Source organism: Macrotis lagotis, chromosome X (assembly GCF_037893015.1).
Source record: "Macrotis lagotis isolate mMagLag1 chromosome X, bilby.v1.9.chrom.fasta, whole genome shotgun sequence".
Classification (NCBI taxonomy): Eukaryota; Metazoa; Chordata; class Mammalia; order Peramelemorphia; family Peramelidae; genus Macrotis; species Macrotis lagotis.
Window position 1 is genome coordinate 186,386,445 of NC_133666.1, and position 27,559 is coordinate 186,414,003.

Genomic DNA, 27,559 nt, shown 5'->3' on the forward strand with positions numbered 1-27,559 from the left:
ACATGTTACTACACAATACGTAGTTATTTAATGAAGAAAAAAAGTATGCATCAGCTGAAGAGTAGTGGAAATATCAGATGATGCAAAATAAACATTCATTTAATGGTATAAATTTTATATTCTATATTGATGACCACTTAAAGGTATTTCATCTTTGCCATAAGAATAGAAAAATTTTAACTTTCTTTTATAGTTTACCTTTTCTTAGACTTAAAATTAAACTTACAGAGGAGTTTTTGAAGGGAAAATGTAGCTTCCTGAAAAGATTGTTATGATCTTTAAGATTGAATAATCTTTCTCTTGCTAGATGCAAATGGAAGTTTCACGTTTCTCACCAATAGATTTCTGCATCAAATGGTAGCTTCATGTCCAAAGCAATCAAGTGTTTGTTCAAAAAACCAAGTAATTCGCTTTTATTATTAAATTGCTTCAGCACAAGTAAAGGTCACACGGCAGAGTAGCATTTTGCCAGTGTATGACAACCCAGTGATTGCAATTTTTCAACCGTATTATTCTGGGGACAGTGTGGTAATCAAAAACTACCCATAACTAATGTATAAATAGCTATTGGTTATCTCTGTGATAATCTACCTAAAAGAATACATACAGTTAAAGCTTATTCTGTTTTGGAAGAAGTTCACATTTTATGTTGTTATGTAATTAGAAACATATGTGTGTAAATAATGTTATTTACAAAATGGAAGTTTTAACATTCCATTGCTAAATATTTTTATATGCAAACACATAAGGAACAAAAGAATTCTTTCCTTTCTAAAAGCACCATTGTATATTTTTAAATAGTTGTTTAATTCAATCAGTGTTCTTTCCAAGAAGTCAGTATGTATTATGTATATATTATATATGTGTGTAAGTATGTACACAGACTTATACATACATATATGTTAGTCATGTTAACATTCATAATAGGAAGTTGGAGAAGTAATCCATCAAACAAGGTTAACTTGCCACACCTTGCTATAGAAAACACCTAGAGTCATTAAACTTTAAATACACACTGAATTACCCTAACTACACAACTAGAGAGAATCTTCATTGTTCTCTGATTGGACATGATCGGCATAATATGGATTTTGTCATTCAAAAGCATTATTTTCTTCAGTGTTTCAAGATCCAAAGACACCTTAAAATAATGAGTTTAATTTTTATGCTCATGTGCTCAAAAATAATTGATAATTCATTCAATGGGTCATTTTTCCAGCACGTGTGAAGCAAAACCAGGGATATAATCCTTTAAAATGAAAAAGAAATTTTTAAAAATTATTAAATATAAACTGGTTTCAAAATTACTCATAATTACAAAATTCAGTGGCCTTTTTCTTTTTTCTTAACTATTGGTCTATTTCTATAAAGAATATTGAGAATAAAAATACTTAAATAATGTTATCATGAACTACAATAATCCTTTTTTTTCTGGAAAGATGGTAGAATATTAATGATTTGTTAAAATAATGATCTGTTTTATAAAAAAAAACATTGTATCCTTAACACAAGCATCTAATTCCCACTGAGTCACAGTTGGATAGAGTTTTGAGTAGGGGAAGAGAAAAGAAGGGACTTTTCTTAACTACTTCAGTACTTGTTTTGCAGTTATTGAGATAAAAAGGACAATAAGTTAAGCTAAGTACAGATTTATTTTCTTTATTAAAAAAAATAAACTTTTTGCCCCTGAGAGTTGTGGTAAAGTGGCACAAGTAATTATGGCCTGCAGTAATTAAATGAAATATATCTTCAGACTATCCTAAAGTGTGTCTTGTAAATTATTTTCTAAGGCCCAAGTTGAAAAGGTGTGGAGGGGGTTATTGATTTTTTTTAACCACAGTTGTGTATTTATCAGTTTAACTATAGTTATGGTTCTTAATCGCATCTTAGTCCCCAAAACTTCTAAGCAAAAAAAAAAAAGAGAGAAAGAGAGAGAGAGAGAAAACTTTGTTCCTGGCTTTCTGACAATGGCAGGGAGTGTGTTAAACCAGTGTAAAATTCAATTAAACTGTCTAGCCAGGTTTTTGAAGCTGAAATGCAGACCCTTTCAGCTAAGCTTCTTATTTTGCTGTGACCGACACCAGTGGATACTGTGTTATGCCAAAACCAACAGGCTGTAAAGCACCTTGTTTCATGCTCCCAACTGATCAATATTTTTATTTTCCAGACTTGCCCAGAAATATGGAGGCAGTATCACCTAACGGTAAGTAGAAACACCTTTTTTATTTTCTCCTAGACCCAGCCTATTTACTCTTCTGTGAACTGCTGACCATAAAATATAGACAAGCATCTTCTGCAGGAAGATAATAAACATCTGAAGAGTTTTTGTACTAGAGGAAGCAATAAGGCACTTTTTTTTCCCCCTCTTTCTCCACCCCACCCCACCCCAACTGCTATCTTCTCTTTTCCTATTCTTCAAAGGTCCTGATTTTTTTTTTATTGTTGGCAGCATTTAATGATTACATCACATTGCCACCGTCTTCCAGTCTACTTTGGTTGTGATGTTAAAAAAAATTAAAATTTATGTTGAGAGCCACAAATGAATTAGGTGGTAACTCTCAAAGTCTTTAAAAATAAAAAGTTGTGTTATCTGCAACACACAAATTGTACCTCCCAGTATAATTTCTTCAGTTTCATTAAAGTTTGAAAATAGGAATTTTAAAATTAAGCTTAGAAAAGTTCTATACATCTTTCATGAAAAAATAGTTTAGCTTCTTTATCCTCCAGCCACTCTCAAGTCTTTCAAAGTGTAAAAATATCTGCTTGCTACCATCTAGGCCATTCAAGCTCTGCTTTTTATCATCATTTGGGGCTAGGAAGAGGTCTTAAAGTACATTCTTCGTTTATGACAGTTTGTTGCAAAATTTAATTGGCTAATAACTGAGGATTATGAAATCAATTCACTTAATATTTGGTTTAAATTATGTTTTCACTAATTTATTAACACTCTCCTGTCATTTCCTATAGTATCTTAAGTGTATTGTGTTGATTAAAAGATTTTGAAAAATGACTACAGTTGTAAAATTAAATAAAACTTATTCTTTAAGCATTTAAATATTTGACAACATTTCACATGAAAATAGGGAGACGTGTATATACAATGTTCTGTTTTTTAACATTCTTAGAAATTTTTTTGAGGGCGGAAGCAAACCAGCAAACAAGAAGACTTTCCAAATGCTAGTTCTGTTTGTCCTTGTTCTTTGCTTTTTAACTTAAGAGATGAAAAGTTAGTAGAAAAAAAATAATGAGAGATCATGTACTTTTCACTTTCTTTTGTTATATTTGCTTTATTTCTTTAAAGATACTCAGTGGAGAGCAGTAATTCCTTTCTCATTCTCTCCAGAAGAGAGGTGTTAAGAAAAACATTTAGAAAGACCTCTGTAGCTAACCTGCTTAGGCACATTTTATTTACAGGGTATTTCAGTATTTATGTATTTTACTTTTTAAGATTTTTTTCTAGGTCTGTGGCAATTCCCTAAAAAAAGAGCATTCATACATCTTCCTCATTTATGGTATAAATTGTATTCATAATCAAGACAGTTGTCTACTTTAAAATTTTTTTTGAAAAAAGAAACCTTGGAAATTATCAAATATATGAGTAAAATTATTGTGTAATTTTAAGGTGTATTTTTTCATTAAATGTGAAAGTTTCCATCAAGATGATATTATACAAATGTTGTGAATATAAATTTCATATTTAGTCATATTATGTTTATATCTTAAATCTTGTAACCGTAGTTTCTTTCACCTATAATCATGTGATTACCTCACCTCTAAATATTTTTAGATAATGCCTTTGTACTCTCCATGGAGATTTTGTGCTCCATGGTGGCAACTTTGCAATCTGCACTTAATTGAAATATGATCATGTTTTGCATATTTTAAGATATCAGACTTAGTTATAAGAAAATTTCATCAGTAATTTTGTTTTATATAATAACATAAAAGATTCTTTATTTTTATTCCCCTTCCCCTTTATCATAACGACACTTCTATGTGAATAAAAATATTTAAAAGTTATTTTTCAGCTGGGTGAAGAAAGTATTTAAAGATTCTGTTTACTTCATAGATTGCTAGAAATAGACTTTTTAAAATGAGTAGTTTCTTAATTGGGAGAAAACACAAAAGGGAAAGAATTGAGTTTGTTTCCAGATTTTCATCATGAATGAATTACATATAGTGCAAATGTATGGTTCCAAGATTAATTTATCCCACACTAGAATATACTTTTTTTCAAAAGATTATTGAATTTGACATGATAATTCAAGTTACTCTAAAAAAATATGCTATTAAATGGATAATTATGTTAATGTTCAAGTCCAAGGACAAAAGTCCAGTGTTTTATTCCTTCAGATACTTATAATGTGTTTATGTTTGTGCATCTAAAACAGTTACTAAAGGTGCATATAAAATGTGTTTTAGCACTATAACAGCATGATATTAAAAAAGTGTGTAATTAAACAGTATGGATGTCTTTTGGAAATATAACTAGAATGCATGGTGATTTTATTCATCATTAGCCTCTTTTCTAGGAGATGGACTGCCATCTATTGACTCTTAGTAGTTCTCACACTTTAATGAAACAGCAGCAGGAACAATGATCAAAAAAATATAGCTTATGTTGCAATTGCTTATAGACCTTCAGTTGACCCAATCTATTAAGAACTATGGAACATTCAAAACCTAAGACTTAAATTAGTTTTTTCCCCTGATGATCCACCATTGCAAATCTCCTGGAAGGTAAAAACAACTACAAAATAGAATATTGCAATTTAATTTGTAGATCATTATTCATACTAAGAAATCAAATTCTAATTGCTGTAGGTTAAATACAAAAGCCTGTGTGAAAAAAATTATAATATTCTATACCATTAAATATGTCAAAACATTTTTTTTTGGAAAACAGAATTGTTTGATGATCCAATTTGAGGCTTTAAAAATTTTTAAGTTAAGATCTTTAAGATGTATTTGATTCTCACAAATAAAACAGAAAAGATAGTTTTAATACAAACTGATAGTTAACAAGTTCTATTAAGAAACCACCAATCCATTTTTTTTCTTCAAAATGTACCATTGCATCCCTAAATATATAGGTAGAAAGAAGGACTAGGCATAGTCTGTTGCTCTAAGTAGAGTTATTTAATGATATTAAATCAGGGATTGTTGAAAATATATTACCCTGGAATTGGAAATACACTCAGTAAATTTATTATTTCATCTATTTAATGAAACTAAGAGAATATGTCTGCTCAAGTATGGATTGAACAGTTTCTAAACCAATCTTAACCACACATCATCTATAGGTGAATAACCTCATGGGACACAAAGTAACATAATTTTTCTGAGGTATACATGCCTATAAATTTAGATGGCATTCCCTATTTATGTAAATATATTCCTTTCACTATGACTTCAACTTTATTATGTATTTCAACTTGTAAAAAAACTCATTATTTACATTTCAGTGCAGAGTCTATATAGTTTAAATAAAAAATAGCAAGATCCTAATTTAATTAAATAAAAAAGTTTTGATTCTACCGGGAACTAAATTTGGAATGTTTAAGAAAAAGCCTTCAATATCAAGATTTCTATTTTAAGTTCTTATATTTTTGAGATTATACTCCAGTTGAATTTTTAAGCATTTTTTTTACCTCGTAGATAAAAATAATTCTTAATTTTTTTGTTTATCTTTCTTCAGTGTTGTGAATTCAGTCAGTGGGACCCTTCCCCCACCCCCTATCATTTCTAACCTCATTTATATTGAAAATCCTAAGGCAAAATGACCACCAACAGAGTTTTACATCTTTACAGAATTCTTAGCTAGTAGATACTATAATTTGACAAGCTTTTGACAGTTAGTTAATCTTATTTTTAATCTACTTATGTAAAATAGTAAACCAGGATTTTACCATGTATTTATTAAAGATGGAGAAAGAAAATACATATTCTTGTTAAATTTTTTCATTTATTTCTTTGTGTGCCATTGTCAAAATAATATGCAACTTAATGCCTTTTTAAAAATAAAAGTGTCTAGATTTTAGAAAATTGTTGACTCATCAAATATGACCTTGTATGATAATTAAGGCTAGGAATCACCTTTACATAAAAAAATATTTGGACTAATTAGATGACACACTAGCCAAAAACAAATAGTCTTGCAGTTAATGTGGAAGCTGTGCTTGAAAGTATTTGGGAAAAATAATTGTTTTCTTGCTTTCCTACTCTGGTTGATAGAAATTGGACAAACTTGCTTAAGGTCAAAGTTCACTACTAACTACCATAGGCTTACCTGAGCTCATTGAATGACAGTTATCAATAATGACATTTTGTAAACATTAATATTCTATTCCATTTCACTGCATACTCAATTTTCTTTCCTTATTTCAAGGCAAAATTTGAAAATGAATTTTTTAGTTTAACATTATATGTGCTTTATAAGTAGGTCTTCCCAGTTCCATTTGGTAGAGAAAAATATTCGAGTAGAGTTTAAAATTAGAGAATATCAGTTTTTTTAAAAAATGTAATTGCATAGATTTTTTTATTTTTTTTTTTAATTGCATAGATATTGAGGTGGATTTTGTGGCTATGTGAATGTGGTTAAAGCAAAGCCTTTGTCCTAGGATTTTGGATTGAAGAACAATGAGTAAAATTTATTCAAATGCCAATTGATAAAATAGATAATCATTATTTTAAAATATAGTAATGGAGCATCCTAATAAATCATCTTAACCACTTATTTCAAGTAGCAATCTTTTCATGATATAAAACACATTTCTTCAAATTCAGCATATACAGGTACCTAATAAATATTCTTTTCTATAGTCTTTAGAGACTTGATTTATGACTGATTGTTAGCATAGTATCTGCTAACAAAAATTATTTTAAGTGATTTAGCATTTATTATTTAGACAATAGAAGAGTGGTTTAAAATTTAAGTGTTTTGAAAAGTAAGTATTTTTAGTTGATCTGAAATATCTTTAATTAAACTTTTTCGCATCAGTTACTGAGTCTATAAATATAAATAATTTTGAAGGTAATGCTTTTCACAATCAGTCAATAAGTATTTATTAAATATTTACTATAAGCCAGGTACCATCCTAGATGCTAGGGATACTAGTACAATAAGTGAAGCAAGGAACTTATATTCTATTTAATAACAAATTAATAGTTTAAAAGCTTTGCTTTAGTATTTAAAAATTACTCTGCTAACTTCCTGAGGAACTAAGACTTCTGTTATATAGGTAAAGAATAATAATTATAAAATGGATATTGCACAGTAAGTTTTACAATAAATTTCCCTAGCTCCCAAATGACTAATTTGAGCAGATATGCCATTATGTCATGTAATACAATTACCTTTCTTTCAGAGAATTGAAAATCAGTGAAATATACTTCATTCTGTATCTATATTGAAATCAAATCCACTTATTTGCTAGTTTGCTTTTATTTCAAAATCTGTAAAGGGTAAGTGATGTAAACATTTTCCCACTTTTTATTCCCTAACCTTCATGTAAAGAAGAAAAGTTGTCATCTTTAAAACCCCAAGGATTAAGTTTCAATTAAATTCTGTAACTGTGTTCAATTTTTAAAGCTTCTACTAAATGATAGGTTACTTGATAATTTACAAGGCATAGTAGGATTTGGCAGTGCTTCAGTTATCATTCTGAACATGTTTCCCATTGTATAGACCTAAAAAGGGTGGAGGGGTTAATTTTGTTTTTGATTGTTTGAATCCTAGCTAAATTAAAATATTATATATAACAAATCATTTTTTCTGTGTTACTCTTTGAGACTTTGGGGATAAAAATATATTTGAATGATTATGTTTTAAAAAGCATTTTTTCAAATTTTTTTCCCAGAAAACATGTATACTTATAAAATATTTAGGTAACCAAAATTTACAAATTAGAAAATTATTAGTATAAAATTCATATTTGCAAAGGAAACTAATTACTTTGGTAACATTAAAAAGTTATAATTAAATTTGTATTCTCCATCTTTACATATAGAGCAGCTATTACATAATTTTTAAAATCTTTCACAAGTATATACTACCACATTTTTGACAAAAATGTATCCTTAGAAGATAGTGGGGGGGGAATAGCAAAGCTAATGTATTCCAAAAATATTAATTCTACAGATAAAAATGTAATTTGGCACTTCATCAAAAAGTAATTTTCCAATGCTTCTGTAAAATGAAAAAAAAGTGATTGCTGTAAATACTTATTCATTTGTTATTTTTATAATTGTCCCAAAATATCAAGGTCATTGATTAAAGTTTCTATAGTTTTTGTGAAATGTATAAAATCTTAATATAAAAGGGAAACAGAAAAGAGTATAATTGACTTTGAGTGCTGCTTTTACTTTTAAAAAATTGGTGTACAACAAAGCGTAAACTTTTCTTCTTTTCAGAAAAAAAAAATTGAATTTTCTACATCTCCCAAGGCTAGGATTCTTGACTTGCTTTGTTTCAGTATTTTACTACACTAATCTTTTTTATTTAAATGAGAGATTAACATAAAAGAATTTGAACATAATTTCTTAGATTTTCCATATTTAACTTCCCTATTAACAAGCAACTAGTGTCTCTGATTCTCTTGTAAATTTAAAGTTTTCATGTCCCTAATGATGAAAGTTGGGTAATCATTTTACAACTAGGAAACAGTTATTTCAGTTTCAGTTAAGCCAAAACACACTTTTACAGTCTTTATAATATCCTTAAATTATCAATAACCAGTTAGTGAATTTAGGAGATACTATAGTATAGCAGAAAGCCCTGGATTTGGAATAAAAAGACCCAGTTTCAAATCCTTGATTTGCTGTTTATTTCTCATGTTTTTGTCCTTTGTTCTCAAAGAAGATCTTGACCTCAGGAAAGTGATGCCTTGAAATGCAAGTAAGCTGAGTTTAAGTAAAGGAGTGCTCTGCAAAGTCACCAGCCTCACTTTCTCTCAGAGCCATCTGGATCCAGTGGCCAGGTATAGATTAGGATGACTGGAGATGGCCCTGGAAAACCTTGGCCTTTTAATGCTAAGTCTTTCCCAGGTCATAGTTTGAGGCAATGCCCCGTCAGTCATTAAGGTTAGGTAAAAGAGAGATGAGGCAGAGAAAAGAATGACCACTTCCAAAAAAGAAAAAAAAAATTCTCTAGGGCTGAGTTTAAAATAGAGAGGTTTAACTAGATGACCTTTAAGGATCCCTTCATGCTCTTATTAGTTTTGTTTTCATACTTTTCAGAATTGAGATTCAAACTAGCATAGTGGAAAGAAAACTGATCTTAGAGCCAGGGTGAGACTAGATTGAAATGCCACTTCTGACAAGTATTGGCTCTAGGACCCTGGACAAGTCATACAATATCTCAGGGCCTGAGTCAACTCTCTAAAGTGATAAGTGACCAAGTGGGAGTTTTCTGTTTTGGTAGAAGTGATTTCTTCATGGGGAGGTCCCTATAGCAGTGACATCACACAGGTCCAGAACAGTATGTTAAATCAAACAAAATCATTTAATCTGAAGTTTAGAAACAATGGAAAATTGTCATGTGCTGATTTTACACCTTCAGCTTAATTGCTACAAAAAGACCAATATATTTAGAATTTATATTATTGGGTTCAGGTTTCACTTCTGCTTAAACTTTTTCAAAATATGCATGTTGTTATTAGTTTTGTTCTCATCTGCAAGTAAGTTTTTGTTATTAGGATAATAAATAGGTAGATGGAAAGATAGAGAAGGCCTTTTGGATTTGTTAAAGTATTTTAGTGCTACCATGTACACTAAATGGTTTATTGTTTTTTTCTCCCAAGTACTGTATCTGTTGCTAAGTAAAAAATAAATTATAATATCATTTGAAAATTATAAAATCATTTCTTCATTAACACAATTTGGTTAAAATCTAGGCCTGTCATCGTGAGCTCTACTGGGTGGAAACTCTTTCCACCAAGGCAGATCAGCATTACTCTATTTCTTAATGATCTGAAGCAAAAATATAAGGACGTCCATAGAGTAAAGGACATAATAGGTGTCATGAGGCAGGACTTGAACTCAGATCTTTCTGACTCCGAAACCAGCCCTCTATTGACAACGCTATGCTCTGCTGGTCTCAAATTAACTAGTGTGTTTTTTCTATAATTCTGTAGACTCTGATCTGTGTTTTCATTGATATGAAATCCCAGGATGAAGAAACTTCCTTTGTCAATGCAACTTAACCTCTTTTCTTCAGTGCATTGCCTAAAGTCCCACAATCACTCTAGACCAGAGAAAGAGTCTGAAACATGGTTTTCTGGACTCCAAGGCTCCATTACCCATTATGCCATGCTACCTCTGGTAGGGGATGGGGAGAAGGGAGTGCCCTTTAGAAGTATTTTATCTCTCCACAAACCTTATTTTAGTTATTTGATAGGGAGAGAAAATTACTATATACATTTTTAGTAATTTAAAATCTAATGTACTATTCTGCCACTGACTGTCCTAAAAAACAATGTTATTGTTATGACAAGAATTTGAATATAAGTATCAAAACTTAGATTGATTACTGTTTTAAAATTAATTTTTTCAAAGTATTTATTACTTTGGAGGTTATAAATTCTATTTCTTTAAAAATATGTATCTTGAGTTATTGCAAAGTATCAACTCTTTGATATATCATTTGTATGTATAGGGTGTGTACGATAATTTTAAGCCATTTCAGTGTAAGTGGTCAGTTTAAGTGCTCTCTTTTATGACCTCATTTCAGTGATTAGGATCAAGTGAATGCAATGATGGAAGCAGATGTGATGTGGCAGATAGCATTGAATTACCTATTCTGGACTTTATTTTAATAGCTATGTATATGATTTAGTAGATGTGCACATGATTGCATGATAAGTGGATAGATAACCAGGTTTAGGCCAACATAACATGCCAGCTCTATGACTCTAAGTCACTTTACCTCAGTGCAATAGGACTTGTTAAAAGAATAAATTGTGTACGTTTATCTGCTTTGAGTTCCTCACTAGGGAGTACCTGTACCAATGAAATCACACTCAAAAAAATGGATTATTAGTATGTTAAGTTACATGCATTAAATTTCTTATTCAGATATGTGTACACACATATCTAAGAGGTCTGTCTTAAAATATTTGAAAGTCACTAAGATACTCAGACATTTTCATACATAATTTTTAAATATATTAAACAATCTTAATCATTGAAAGTATCCAATGTCTTAAGTAGTAAGTAAAAGTTTTCAAACTAATACATGTTCTTTTATGGCAACAGATAAGCTACAGTGATAAACTACTTTGAAAGCATTGTGTGGTATCGAAGAAAGAAGCAAGAAGATAGGACTCAAGAGACTTAGGAACAAAACCTAACTTTGCTATTTACTGTGCTTATATAAGCATAAACAAATAACTTAAAGTCCCAGGACCTTGTATTTTTTCACGTGTGTATTTAAGTTTGGACAACATGACCAACAGTTAAATCAACATTATTTAAACCTCTCCTATGTGCTAGACATTTAAGAAAAAAGACAAAGTTTGCTTAACATATTTGCCTTCCCAACAAAATACCACATAATAAGTGCATTAGAAAATTTTGGGGAAAAAGAAATCTATATGAATTGATCTTTAAAGTTCAGATTCTAAAGTCCATGATCCTAAGGATAAAAAAAAAAGGTGATACAGTGAAATAAAATATAAAAATAAATGGATTGTTGACAAAATCCGATTGAACATTTTAAAATAGATGTTATTTGTTATTTCTCTGCTTGTGTACATTCCACAGTCTCTGAACCCAGTTATACTCAATCAACAAGCATTCATTTACAAAGTACCTACTGTGCACCAGGACCTGGAGAGTAGTAACTAGGGAAGCAAGCTTCAGTTCTAGGCAGTCACAGAGTTTGTGAGTGGAGGCTTAGGTATAAGGAGTAGTTGTCATTCTGTTGCCAGTAGCATTGGTAATAATGAGAGACAATCATATACACACTTGCATACACACAGATGCATGCACCTTCATATGCCTATTTAAGGTACAGGAAAGTAATGTTTGTTCTACAAGTGCATTCCTAGCTATGGAAACTACACTTTGATAAATATTACATAATATATGACCAAGTTTAAGAACATTAGTTCTAGTCCAAAGTCATCAGAACATTTAAATCGTACTTTCACTTTTATCCTTGGGATCAAGTTCTTTTTTAGATTTTTGTTTTTATATCCATCCCCAGCATCAAATTGTCCATGAACTTAGTAGATACTTATTAAATGCTTGTCAAAATTCCAAAATAATGCATAACTCTACCAGCACACCACCTAACAAATATACAGATTTAGTCCCTAGAAGCAAATGTAGCCTATATTTATTTAACTCTTTGGAAAAAATATTCCTCACTTACACAGCACCTAGATAATATTGGATCATGTTGGTGATCTTTTTGTTTCCTTTATCAGTTTGACAAATTGAGGTTGTTTGAGATTTTTGAGTATCATCTTTTCTATCTTTTCATAGCTGTTTAATGTACACTTCTCTATACATATTCAGATGTGCTTTATAAGTATGAGAAGCAATGCCACATGATAGAACACTAGCCTTGGAGTCTGAAAAGTCTGGATTCTAGTTTTGTCACGAACAGTTATTGACTCAGTGATACTGAGAAAGACATTTAATTTCTTTTTTTTAATTTTAGAAAGGTTTTATTTAGTTTGTTTTACAATTTTTCCCCTAATCTCACTTCCCTCCCTCCACCCCCCACAGAAGGCAGTTTGCTAGTCTTTACATCATTCACATAGTATGGATTGATCTAAGTTGAATGTGATGAGAGAGAAATCATATCCTTAAGGAAGAAAAATAAAGTATGAGATAGTAAAATCACACAATAATATAACTTTTTTTTTTCTAATTTGACAGTAATAGTCTTTAGTCTTTGTACAAAGTCCACAATTCTTTCTCTGGATACAGATGGCATTCTCCATCACAGATACCCCAAAATTGTGCCTGCTTGCTGCCCTGTTGGTATGAGCAAGTCCATTAAGGTTGATCATCACCCCCATGTTGCTGTTAGGGTGTACAATGTTTTCTGGTTCTGCTCATCTCGCTCAGCATCAGTTCATGCAAATCCTTCCAGGCTTCCCTGAATTCCCATCCTGCCTGGATTCTGATGGAAATTCCCTCAGTTTCCATTTTCTTGTCACCACAAACAGGGCTGCTATGACTATTTTTGTACAAGTGATGTTTTTACCCTTTTTCATCATCTCTTCAGGGCATAGACCCAGTAGTGGTATTGCTGGATCAAAGGGTATGCACATTTTTATTGCCCTTTGGGCATAATTCCAAATTGCTCTCCAGAAAGATTGGATGACTTCACAGCTCCACCAACAATGTATTAGTGTCCCAGATTTCCCATATCCCTTCCAACATTGATCATTGTCCTTTCTGGTCATATTGGCCAGTCTGAGAGGTGTGAGGTGGTACCTCAGAAATGTTTTAATTTGCATTTCTCTAATAATTAGTGATTTAGAGAAATTTTTCATATGACTATGGATTGCCTTGATTTCCTCGTCTGTAAATTGCCTTTGCATATCCTTTGACCATTTGTCTATTTGGGAATGGTTTGTCTTTTTTAAAAAAAAAAAATTTTGACTTAGTTCTCCATATTTTATAGATGAGTCCTTTATCAGAAACATTAGTCATAAAAATTGTTTCCCAATTTACTACCTTTCTTTTGAACTTGTTTTTAGTGGTTTTGTCTGTGCAAAAGCTTTTTAATTTAATGTAATCAAAATTTTCTAGTTTGTTTTTAATGATATTCTCCATCTCTTCTATGGTCATAAACTGCTTCCCTTTCCATAAATCTGAGAGGTAAACTACTCCTTGATCTTCTAGTTTGTTTATAATATTTTTTTTATGTCCAAATCCTGTATCCATTTTGATCTTATCTTGGTATAGGATGTGAGGTGTTGGTTTAATCCATGTTTCTTCCATATTAACTTCCAATTTTCCCAGCAGTTTTTATCAAAGATAGAGTTTTTATCCCAATAACTGGACTCTTTGGGTTTATCAAACAGCAGATTACTACAGTCATTTCCTGCTACTGCATCTAGTCTATTCCACTGATCCACTCTATTTCTTAGCCAATCAGATAGTTTTGATGACTAATGCTTTATAATATAATTTGTCAGGGACTATCAATTGTAGAGATTTTGATGTTCTTGCATTGTCAAAAAAAAATTTCCTCCTCTAAGAGATTCCTGTATCAATACAGTCACAGATTCAATCTCTAATTTTTAATATAATTGTAATCATTTTTTGATGTGACTTTAAAAATTTGGTTTTGTTTTTCTGACAGAAGTCCTTCATCCCACAAAATTTTCTATCAGATAAATTGTACCCCAAATCATTATATGCCATTCATTCATTGTTCTGATGCTTGTCAACCTTTAATTTTATTCTTCTAACTTGTATCTATTAAAATACAAATTTCCTACTGTTAATACTCCATCTCATAAGATTTTCCTCTTGCCCTCACAAGTCCTGAGTATGAAGAGAAGTTATTTTGGAACTAGCCTTTAACCAGCAGGCTGATGTCCAAAACAAGTGCTTAGGAATTCACATTCTCCTGTTCTTAGCACTTCGTTCATAGGCACATAGGCATGTTGCTGACTTGTAACCAACTCTTGGATGCTTGACACTTAAGAGATGTTCCATTGAATGGCACACAAGCTTGAAATGAGAAGGGACTCCAAGTTGGTCTGAATGAGCACAGCCCATAATGACCATTCTATTCAGGGCCTGCAGTTTTATTTTTTTAATTGATGGCCATTTTCCTTATTTGTCTCAGTTTTTTCTTTGGGTGTATTTGCAGTAATTCAGAAGTACATATAAGAAATTTTTACTACATTGCAAATATGACATTTCAAAATTTCATTTTATAGGCATTTAGGGAACATAGGATATATAGGGAATTCTGGGAACTCAATCAGCTAAATGATTTATTAGGTCACTGTGTCAGACACTGTGTTAAGAAAAAGAAAAAGCAGCTCCTGTTTCCAAGAAGCATTGTAATGAAACAGTATGTGCATAATCTTAGTCTCCTTAATCTTAGTGTTTACCTTCAGAGACTGTCCCCTGTATCTATCCTGTTTTGTACCTAATTGTCTGTATGTTGGCTTTGCCATTAGACTGGGAGCTACTTCAGAGAATTGGGGCTTCTGTCTTTCTTTGCATTTCCATGTGTACAGTGATTCCTGGCACAGTGGTCCCCTAATACATCCTTGTTGACTGATTGGCTAAATCAGTGCAAATAAGGTATCTACAGAACAGCCAACCAATAGTTCAATAGGGGCTAATACTAGGAGACAGGGATCCCCGCCCCGCCAAAGGCAGAGTTCAAGAGGGAGAACATTCCCTGCTTGGGGGAGAGTCAGTGCATGACTAAAGAGATAAGAATGGAGATAATCGAATATGCAGAAGTCTGCAGGATGATTGAGTGCATGGATGGGAGTCATGAAGATTGAAGACATAGGCATAGAGCCGGGGTGAAGAGTGCTAGAGATGTCAACCAGGAATTTGTATTTTATTTGGGCACCTTTAGAGTTTACCAAGTAGGGAGAGAGATATTATTAGTTTTAGGAAAATCATTTTGGTGGCCAGGTGGAGGCTGAATTGGATTGGGGAGAGATTTGAAGCAGGAGGTATAATTAGACAAGAAAGAAGTGAAGAGCCTAGGATGGTGGCTGTATCATGGAAAGAAGGGCACATACACAAGAGATAATATAAAGGAAGAAAATACAAAATGTGGCAACAAATTAGATGTGTCAGATAAATAAGGAGTTGAAGGTGTCGAGAAGGTTGTGAACCTGGGTGACTGGAAGAATGGCAGTTCCAAACCATTAAAGTTTAGAAGGTAGTGGGGGGGGGGCGGGATTCTGTTTTGGTCAGGTTGAATTTTGAGATGTTAAAGTCTGCAATACCTCAGATAAGGAATTAGGGCTAACTCATCAGATCTTGGAATCATCTGCATAGAGATGATTATTGCATCCATGAGAGCTGATGTGATTACAGAGTAACTATATCAAGAAAAAGCCTAGGAAACAGCTTTGGAGGACATCCAAAGGCCCTAGAAAGAACTACAGAGAACAATAAGAAAATAGCAAGAGAACCAAGTGAAAGCAAAATCCACAAACACCTAGCTATTAGAGAGTATCCTGGAGCAGATGAAATCAAAAAGCAGATTGCAGAGAGTTGAGTAGGGAGTGAGAAGAATGGAGGCACTCACTGAATAGAGAAAGGAAAGCAAACAAACATTGATTATGTGTGCCAAACTAAGGGCTTTACAGATATGCTCTCAGTTAATCTTCATAACACCCTGGGAGGTAAGTACAGTTGAAAAAATGGAAGTAGAGGTTAAATGAAGTGTCCACAGCTAGTAAATGTCTAGGGCTGGATTTGAACTCAAGTCTTCCTGACTCCATTCTGTCCACAGAATTGACAGCTTTTTTTGAGGAATTCAGCTGATGAGAAGAGAAATACATGATGATAGATAGCAAGGGTAGGCTCTAGTGAGGGTTTTCTAAAGGATAGAAGAGACTTGAAGCCGCAAGAAACTGATAGGGATAGCTTGAAAATTAACTAAGGGGAGATAATGAGGGCAGCCTGCCAAAGAAATGGGGAGCAGGGTGAATGGGTGTCTGTAGAAGTGTTGACCTTGGCAAACAGCAGGGCCCCTCATTGGAGACGAGATTGAAAAAAGAAAGTAAAAAAAAATTACTGCATGATGTGAGATGAAGCAGAGGAACCAGGAGTTCTTGGTGAATGACCTCAGTCTTTTTGATGAAATGAGAAGGGAGGTCTTTAGGTTAAAAAAAAAATGGTGAGAGAAGGTAATATGGGAAGCTTGAGGACATACTAAAAAGATTTGGAACAGTCATTGTGGTGAGCAGGATCAGAAATCAGATGGGAAGATAATCCTTGCTGCAGTGAAGAACCAGTCCAGTTTAGCCCTTTTCCACTCAGAAGGACAAATGGTCTTCTGATAGTGTAGTTCTTACCTTGTCTCCTCACGGTGTAATCAATCCTAGTGGCTTACTGTTCCCTCCAGGATCAAATATAAAATATTCTGTTTGACTTTTAATGCCCATCATAGCCTGGTCCCTTCCTGGCTTTTCTATCTCCTTAACACTTTCCTCCCCTGCTTTATAGACTATGATCCAGGGACACTGGCCTTATTGCTGTTCCATACAATTTCAGTGACCGTCTCCCAGGCCTGGCTCCTCTTCCATACCTGAAAGCTCCCCTGTCTTCCTTTCTAACTGAAGTCCCACCTTTGTGAGAGCTCCTTCCTTGTCTCCCCGCCTCCCCTTTTATAGCACTCTTTCTCCCTTTGAGATTGTCACCAAATAATCTCGTATATATTTTGTTTGTATATAATTGTTTGGTACTATCTCCCCACTTATATAGATTGTGATCTCCATGAGAGCAGAACCTGTTTTTTTGCATTCCTTTATGTAACCAGCATTTAGGATAGTGGCATTAATAAATCTTGTTGACTTGAGTGGCTAGCATAAATTTGTAGTGGAACTTATCCACACTGCTTACAGTTCTGATCAGCAGCACCTGAGTGGGAACACAGGAGGCAGTGGGGTTAATTCAGGATTGACACTGAGCCAAAAGTAATCTCATTAGGATGAGGAAGTGTGGGATCAAGCACCTAATCAGCACTTCATGAGATAAAAAGACAAAAAAGAAACAATCCTTGCCCTCATGGAGCTTACATTCTATCAGAGAGGAGGAAAGGCAATTAACTTGGTACTGAGATTTTTGAAAGATATTTCAAAAAAAAAATAGACTTGCCTTCTGTGAAGTTCAGATTTAATTTTGCCCACATAAAAGGATTGAATTTTTTTTCTTTGATTTATTTTATAAGCCATGATAAGGACAAATCCTTTTATCCAATAACATAACAAGAAATATTTGCAACCATCTTTTAAAATGGAAATGGCCATGGAAAAGTTATACTACTAAAAAGTGATGCAATAATTCAGGGGAAACCATACAAGTGAATAGCATATTTTATTTTATGTTACATTTATGTAAATAAATGATAGTCACTTATAAGTAAATAGAATCATATAAATCTTTGATTCTTGTATATATGTTGAAGAAAATATTCTAATTTTCATCCTTTTCCTTCCCATCAAAAAATTATGAATAAAACTTCCTGTCTAGTACAGGATATGTAATAAATCATCTTAACATAATATTAACAAATAAGAAAAAATAACTTTTATTTAATGGTGCATGGGATGCCTACATATTACTAAAACCAAAGACAACAAAATTCCTGAGAAGATGTTATGATATTAGAGCTTTGAAAAATGTTTTCTGGATTCTATTAATTGTATTGAAGTTGTAGCAAATTAAGGAGTATTTAAAGAATTTAAACATTGTCTTAAAGTATTTGATTTGCATCCCTCCAATTGGCTTTTTTATTTTATATTTGTTTATTATTCTGAGGATAACAAATAAAATTGGGCAAATTTTAAAGCAATTACTTCAAATTTTTGAGTGGGTTATTGCAGCGAGGTTATTTCCAGCTTTTATGTCTTATGTTTAAGAGTGTTTCATTAGAGTAAGCAGAACTTAGAGAAAAGGAAGGCTGTGAGTCATTTAGAATAACAGTAAAAATGAAAACCTCAGGCTTAGTTTGGTTACCATCATCATCTGATTTTACAAATAGTTCTAATACGTTTGCATACAGTTTGATACAAAATATATACATATATTTGACTACATGGTTTAGGTGTATATCTTTTCATATATATTTAATTTATGTATTTTACTCAGTAATAAAAATTAAGATAAAATATACATGGATTTACACACACACACACACACACACACACATGCATGTGTGTTTTCCTCCTTTCTTACCCCCTCCCCCCACATCCTTTCTCCACGCCCTCCTCATCCCTCCACAGGCTTCAAAGCTTGTGGTCCTTTTCTATCCATGTACTAAAAGGTTTCTTTGTAAACCAGGCCATTTGTCCATCATTGTTTGAGGTCCAAACAGTGGTAAAATACCCTGTCACCGATCCCGAGTGCTGTGAATGGCAGCTCCTCTCTGGACAATTGGCGGAGGGGCCGAGAAATATTCCTGAGAGGATTATTTAACCTTTCAATTTAGAGGGCACAAAGCCTGGCTGATTAATGAACTTTCTGATGGATGCTGATAAACGGATCTATTTCTTTATTTCCCCTAAAAGTGATTCCTTCTCCTGTCCCATATTACTATAATCTTAAACATAAAATGTGGCAAATAGATTAAAAAACAGCACTAAAGAGTTTATCTGGCTGGCAAACTGAAGGAGCTAAATTAAAATTGGTAATGAAAGCAGTGGCTGAGCCTTGTATATGGTTTTTAAATGCACTGTGTATTTTGAAGAGACTTATTCTCCGGCTTGCCTGGTAATGACTGCTTTGGGTGCACAGTCCGGGGCTGGTTTCTGTTATCCCCCCAAAAAAATGAGTTGTGTTATCTGGATGACTGCAGACACATACGCATCCCCCTTTCTCACTGCATGGGCAGACAAGGTCGATAGCATTACAAGGTATTTGTGGCAGCGCTTGTTTCAGTTTTCAGAGCTGCCAGTTTTCAGCCAGATTTGAATTACAAAAGAAGAAGCTGGCATGAAAATTGAAAGGGTTTATCGGCTAGTCTGAAGCCTCATAGCACATTGCTTATTTATGCAGTCCATTTGCACCAGGAAATATAAAAAGGAAATACATTTTAAAAATAAGGTCATAAAGACTCAGATATGTTTAAGATGGCAAATAAAATATAGATACCTATAATATCTTTCCAGGAAACGATTTCACTTAATGTTGCATATTACTTAAGAAGAGCATTTATGTTGCTGTCATAAATTTGGCGTTTGTGTCACTATGTAGGTAGTCTCTGGGGGATTAAGAAGGAAGCCTTTGCTAACTTACTTTAAAATTAAAATCGACAGAGGAGAGCTCTGTAGTTTGAGCACTACATTGGAAATATTTAAATAGGGTGGTAAATTAAACTTAAACTAACATTTTTGCATTCCATGTAAAATTAGCTATGGGCCAGTGAATAAATGCCACCACCTTTGGAGAAAATTGGGATGCTTTTTAAGCCATGAAGATTTTGGAGCATTCAGAGAATGAATTACTGTTATCCCTACTGTCTTGCATATGTTCATTGTTCTCTACTTACTGAGATTTTCATTTTTGTTCTCTTCTATGAAAAAACATTTAATGTTTAATGTTTCCTTTCCTGCATTGCACATTGCTAGATACTTACATTTTTCTCCATTAAGTAGTATTTCAGATTTTGTATAGTGCTTTAATACTTTACAAATAAAAATAAAAAATAATAATAATAGTTATTATTATAACCTATATCTTCAGTAGTGGAATTTGTGCAGGAATTGATAACTGTTCTGGGTTAGGGGAATGTTGTGTGATTGATGATCTTCACACAAAATCTCACACTGACACCATGTATATGTGTACAAAAAAAGACATATATTTAGAATGCCAAAGCTTTAATACTGTGGTCATTTACAAGTTTTATTCCTTTAGTTTTCAGAATTTGAATCTCCTGAAGTGGGGGGGGAGGATTTGAATGTTTGTGCCAGATATCAAAGCAATAAAGTAACTCTGCTGTATTTAGAATGAATATTTCTATTCATTGATGCATCATTCAGGAAAATAAATAACCCAGAACTAAACAATGAGAAATACAATTTTAGCATTTTTCCTTTTTGACCAGCTACATCTTACTAAAGTTTACATAATCTTATCTAATTATTTCATATGGATTTTTAAATAAGCTAAAATATCAAAAGCATATATAAACTTCTGCATGTTAATGATGTGCTGTACATTTTTTCATGAATTTTCATAAGGAATTTGTTCTACGTAGCATGTGTGGCTTAATGATGTAATCACCCGATAGACTAGAAAATGCTCCAAAGGAGACGTTCCAGTCTGTTGTGTACATAATACATGTTTCAGAAATCTGCCTAATTAAGGAATTACCCAATGGATTGAGAGTCTGTAGGGTACATGACATGGTTGGGGTTTTTTTCTTTTTTAAAATCACACAAAATATTACGTGTATGACACTAGTACAGTGAATCTCAACAGAAGGTTTTGATGTATGGAGAAAATAATGGGTAATGTCCACTGGAATAGCTGTTGGATTTTTTTTCTGAAAAAAAAATTGAAACTTTAATGCCTTCCACAATTTTGCTATTTTTTTAAATCTACAAAACAAAGTAAATCATTACTGTTTTCCAAATAAAGATATGTACAGAAGATAAATGCTATGTCTAAAAACAATTGAAAAAATAAACAGACCTAAAACAGGACAGAGTTCCTTGCTTCTAGCTAGATACGTGTCCAGCCACTCTTTATTACAAATTGGGACTAAAACCCTCCATTAGGAAGGAATTTAAAATAAAGCTGAGATATCTTCTTCTGATTGATCTTTGTCCTCTTTATAATCCATAGAAATGGTTTTGGTGGATTGCCATTCCTTATTGAATGAGTTACTTTCTGAAGTTTGCCCCTCCTCTTTACCTTCTCACTGTTGAGGTGTGAGGACACTCTTAAATTTATTTTTTACAAAGTTAGTATAATATGTAGTAAAGCGTGACTAGTCTCATGAGTAGTCTAGGAAAATAGCAATATTCTTTGGCAGAAACAAAGTGTGTATGTATATATATATAGATATATATATATATCTATATATATAGATATATATATATCTATATATATATATACATATTATAAATATAAGCTAAAAACTATAAGCAGATTTGTATGTTACCTTGGTTAATAGCAAGTAGGCAGTTGCAACTCTTTCTCTTCAGTTGTCAGAACCATATCTGTAGGTTGTTTCAGTCTTTGGTTTGGAGTGGGAGTGACTCAGTAAAGCTGGTTGGATCACATGTTTTTAAATATTTGCATTTTTATTATATATAACAGATGACACTAGAAGAATAAGTTGATTTAGAATATGTTGAAATAATAAGAATTGGTGTTCTTAGCACTGTAATTTAAACTTTGTATCATAACATCACTGTTGACTATATAATTTATGTTGAAAGTAAAACATTTAGTTCTTTGTTTTTTATATTTGCATTTTTGCATATGATAAAATTATTAAAAACATATAGTCTAATCTTTAAACCATATGAATAGATGTAAAAATAAATCTGGCTTGCAATTAGAATAGAAAATTCTCTTTAATTAGTGAAATTGATTGCATATCCAGAGTAGTAAAAGAGCTTCAACTAGATGCAAGGCCTCATTGGATCATAGTCAGTTTAGATAAGGGCATCTCAAGGTCATAGGAGGAGCTGCCCAGCAGATTCATTTGCATAAAAAATTACTGTTCGAAATAGGACACTGAGGCAGCCCTGGTCTCTTGGCCTTTGTCATGGAGATTCCTAGTTGAGGAGGGAAGAAGGCCACTGTCCCAGATAATGATTAACTGTTTTAATGGCATTCATTCATTCATTCGGCACTAACTACTCATGCAGAAAAAAGGGTTATGTAAAATGACATTAGAAGAAAATCATTTGTAATCGTTGCATCGGGCTGCACTTTGAGGAGACATTAGAAGTAAATCCGTGGCGTAGTAGGCTTATGCTTTATCTTCTGATATTTACTGAGTTTACTGGGGCATGAAAAGCTTTCAGCAAGAATAGCAGATGGGGATGGACCTTTCTTAGGTAATGCTATCTACCAAGTTATTACTTCTATATATTGATAGTAAAGTAATCTCCAAGATATCACTCTACAAAGATAGATTATTTAAATATTTGTAACCCTTCCAAAATTATGACAATAAGGTAACCAACCACTTTCATAAATACTTTATTTGGTATTCACCCATTGGATAATACTCTTTAGATATGCTCTTTGAACCTAAAATTTAAAAAAAAAAAATCTGTTCCCTTGAATTTAACTTTGGTAAGCTGCGGACTTATGTATAAGTGTAGTCTGAACTGGAACTAATCAATTTAAGCATCCCTCTGTAAATTGGACATTTTCTGTTCATTAAAAATAAAGATATAGCCCTGAGGCAGGAGTATAAAGTCACACAAACTTATATTTCAAAAGACATTCAGTAATCCTGAAGAGTCTTGTTAGAACGTAGTGCAAGAACTTGTCCACTGAAAATCATTACTGAGTTTTCAATACTGTATTCTAATGTGGAGATGTTCTCTAATTAGGTGAGATCTGTGCTGATTGCATTTCATTCTCATTGAGTGCCTACTGCATGATAGTTTATTAAAAAGAGAGCATGGAGATAGCATTTGTCATGTCATTTACTAATTAATTATTGTGAAACAGTTTGGAAGTTCCAAGCACAATATCAATACTGCTGCAATTTTTTTTTATTAGCAATAATGGAAGGTTTTCACTGGTGACATTATTCAGATGAATGAACATCCAAATGTTTGCACTTCATCCAGGGGCATATATAAACAGTGATGTTAAACTTGAGAGTTTTGAACAAGATCACCCTTTGTAAATAAAAGGTATAACACATACAAATATGCTGGTAAATTTTTGGCAAAAGGGAGCTTGGGGCTGATACTGTACAGCTGACTTTCTTGGTATTGAATGTCATGTGTTTAAAATTTTCCCAGCATGTAAATTACATTGTAGAATGTTGAGTATTTTTTAAAGTGTATTATTAATCTATTTAGATCATTTATTATACAAAAATAATCATTTCTTTCAGTGACCTGAAAGAGTTGATGTAGTATTCCAAAGCACTGAATTTATCTTGTAGATGTAGTAAAGATATCAGAATTTTGGGGTATTCTCTGCTGCCTCTACTTTCTTGCACTCCTTACCAGGTCCCTTTCTTTCATGTTCCTTAGCCAGACAAGTTAATCAACCATACAATTATAGAATGCCTGATAGTTGCTTTGTATACTACTCACAAATAGTGAACATGAACATTTGGGGGTAGGGAAGGATTGAAAATAGAAGTTTTGAAATAAGGCATTGGGGATTGCCACTTCTTCAAGGGAATAACTAGGTATATGTATAAAGTTCCTGATCCCTTGCTTCATTAGTAAGAGCAGAGTTACTGAGGCCAGGGAAGGATGGAAATTCCTCCCATTCTTGTCTTCTCCATAAATTTCTAAATGAATTTGTGTGAATCCAGTTTTCCATCTCTGGTTAGACCTACATTCATAATCAACAAACACAAATCCTCTCTATAGCCACTCTTTTAACATCTCAAGAAAATAACCTGTCTCCTTTTTTTTTGGCCTGAAAAATTTGCCAGGAAATACTAATAGAAAAGTTATATAATGTTTAACTACAAACTTTACTCTGTGCAATTAAATATTTCTAGAATTATTATCACACACACATAAAATTTAATTAAATTTTTAACTTACACTAACAGTACTCTTGTGACAGAGAAACTAAGCTACAATCTTATTTCAGGAAAGAAAACTGATTTATGAATGAAACATATCAAAAACCCTTCATTAAAATCAGCCAGCTCTCCCAAAAGATCTTTTTTTGCAACCATTAACCTCTCTAAACCTTGCTTTTCACCTTCTAAAACAGAATCTTGGATTTCATGATATTTCTAAAATTCCTTCTACCTCTAACTTTCTATGATTCTTATTAAGAAATCATCACAAAATACTAAACAGTTGAACTGAAATTGATTTCATTTGATTTGGTCAGTTAATAAATGTATCTATTATTATTGAGCTGAGTAAAACATTTCATCAACATTTAAGAGTTTAAGAAACTAACTACGAATCAGCAATTTCTATTAGTTTCCATAAAATGAACACAAATGTGTTTGTGATAAGTTATTCAGAAATGTGCTATTATCTTTTTCTCTGGTATATATAATAATATAAGATTCCTTGATAGAATCAATAACATAGAGGACTTTTATTCAATAAATCCTCTGATTACTGGTATCAACAAAGTCGTAAAATAGGGGAGTATATGGCCATTGAAGAGGTTTCGAAAATTTCTAGCATCGAGTTCAAATAGAGGTGGATTCCCTTAAAATGATGACATCCTCCATATATTTCTGTCTGTGAATGAAAGATACTATCCTAATTGCATCAAACTCTGGATTAGTGAGCTCCATATCCAGTCAAAACTGTCCAGCCTGACATCATACACAGCAAAGACCAAGCAGATAAAGAGTGCCCCTTTTTGAGATTAAAATATAAGCTGGATGGACATCCATCCATCACATTTAATGGGCCTGTTATGGAGCAGTTTCATTGAGTTGCCTCCTCACTATGTATATCTTAGATTGGAGGCCTACAACTGGACAATGGGCCAGGCCCAGAAATGAGAGAGGAAAGTTGACTAATGTCCGTAGAAGACTGTTCAGAACTTTTGATGATCCCAATTGCTCTCAGAAGCAAGCCTCCTTCCCTCTTTTTTTAGCCACAGCTTCCAGTAATGCTCTATGGCTGCTGCTGGTGGACCACAAAGAGTCTGTGGTTAATTACAGAGAAAATGTGCATATGAGAGTTGGTGTACCAGTTGGTGTACCAGTGCTCTTAAGGATTTGTGATCCCTGCAACGATGCAGATGGCAGTCTGTCAGTGTCCATGTGTTCCCATAAATCCTCCTCAGGTACTTCATTTAACTTTCTGGGGTCTTCTCCTAAATTGTGATTTAATTGGTGGAGTGTAGATAATATGAAAATTGTAATTCCTAACACCCTCAACTTCCCTTGCCACCACTCTGCTGCCATCTTTACAGAGAAGCAGAGAGGCCTACACAAGATTGATGACCATCTTGTGTTTCTTTATTCTATTAGTTGCATTGACTGAAGATTTTTTTCACCAAATAGCCAGCCTCTACTGATGAACTGCTTCATATTCATTAGCTTAAAAGCCCTTCCAGAAGAGTAAAAGTTATCATAACTTTCACTTAACTGACCTAGCCTTCAAGAGCCCAGGGACACTTCCATATACAATAAAGTATCAGAATGAGATTTTTCCAAAAGATATCATCCAGCAAATATGTGATCAGGTAAGGAAGCAGACTGGACATGTAAAAAGTGCAACAGATAATAGATGGATAGGTGAATGATGTACAAAAGAGCTAAAGGAAGTTCTCCGGTACATTTGTGGACTTCTTACAAAGAATTCATACCAGGACATGAGTAGTCAGCTCACAGGATTCAAAAGTATGTCAGTCCCTGCTCAGTGGTTTCCCCATTGCTTCTAGGCTAAAATACAGCCTTCGCTCTCCTGCTCCAGCCTCTCTCTCTCTCTCTCTCTCTCTCGTTCTCTCTCTCTCTCTCTCTGGGTTGCACTTCCCTTCATGCCCTCTCCCCCCAGCCATACCGGCCTTGTTGTTGCTATCACTTAGTGCCTTGGCATAAAACATCCTATACCTGCAATCTGTCTCTCACCTCAGCAGCTTAAAACTGCTAGCTCAAGTGCATTTCTTTTAAGATGCCTTTCCTGACTCCCTCAAGTTATTAGTCTCCCCCCCAAAAAAATAAACCACATTATTCTCCTTGAAACCTATATTTCTTTCTTTGAAATCCCATATCCCTCCCCCCCAGGGGAATATGAGAAGGCAGCAGCTGTCTCACCTTTCTATCTATATTTCTAAAACCCAGTTCACACATACCTGGCACATAACAGGCACCTAATAAATGCCTCTTGATTCATTGGGGAATGGAGGATGAGATCTGCATGTATGGGAGGAATGCCTAACATCAGTGGAATTATCAACCCATTAAAGCCTTATTATTGAATCAAAATATGAATGTAAATGCTTCTAATTCTGCCCTTTGTGGTCAAGCAAAACATTTTTGGTTCAATTTGCTAACGCTTCATGTTTTTGAAAACTACTATCATACTACTACTACTCCTATGAGTCTTCTCTTTTTCAGGTCGAACATTCCCAGATTGTTGAACCACCTCTCCCATGATATCATTTTAAACCATCTCAACAAACTGATGGCACTCCTGGACATATTAGATATTGTCACTATCCTTTCTAAAATAATGGTGTCCAGAAATGAACATGATTTTCCAAATGTGCCTTGACCATGGTTGGGTACAACAGGAATATTAACTTTTCTTAGTTTGTATGTAGTAATACATTAATGCAGCCTGAGTTCACATTAAATTTGTTTTAATTTTAATTCTTGTTTTTGCAAGGCATTGGGGTTACCCATTATCTCTCTGTGCCTTGGCATAAGCTGCCCCTCTACCTGTGATACTGTCCCTCACCTCAGCTGCTTAGAACTGCTGGCCGAATTGCATTTCTTTTAAGATGTCTTTCTTCCTCTCATGGAATCACAAGGTCACACAGCTAGTAAATATCAAGAAGCAGAGATCATATTTGAACTCAGATCCTCTAGTTTCTTGGACCATCTAGCTGCCCTCACATTAGCTTTTTAAATTTACTCCATTGTACTGTTGATCACTTTGAAATTGCAATCCACTAAATGTAGACTGGCATTGCCAAAGCACTTCATATAATATCTTTATAAGTAAAATTAATTTCCATTGGTATC

At 33.3% G+C, this 27,559-nt stretch overlaps 1 protein-coding gene across 3 annotated transcripts in view; it reads left to right on the plus strand.

The window, feature by feature from the left end:
- Positions 1–27,559, plus strand: part of ZCCHC7 (zinc finger CCHC-type containing 7) — a 285,197-nt gene that overhangs the window by 227,542 nt on the left and 30,096 nt on the right. For all 3 annotated transcript variants that reach the window (XM_074201949.1, XM_074201948.1, XM_074201950.1), the window contains exon 6: positions 2,168–2,203. In XM_074201949.1, coding sequence (XP_074058050.1) covers positions 2,168–2,203 — 36 coding nt within the window. The remainder of the gene's footprint in view (positions 1–2,167; positions 2,204–27,559) is intronic.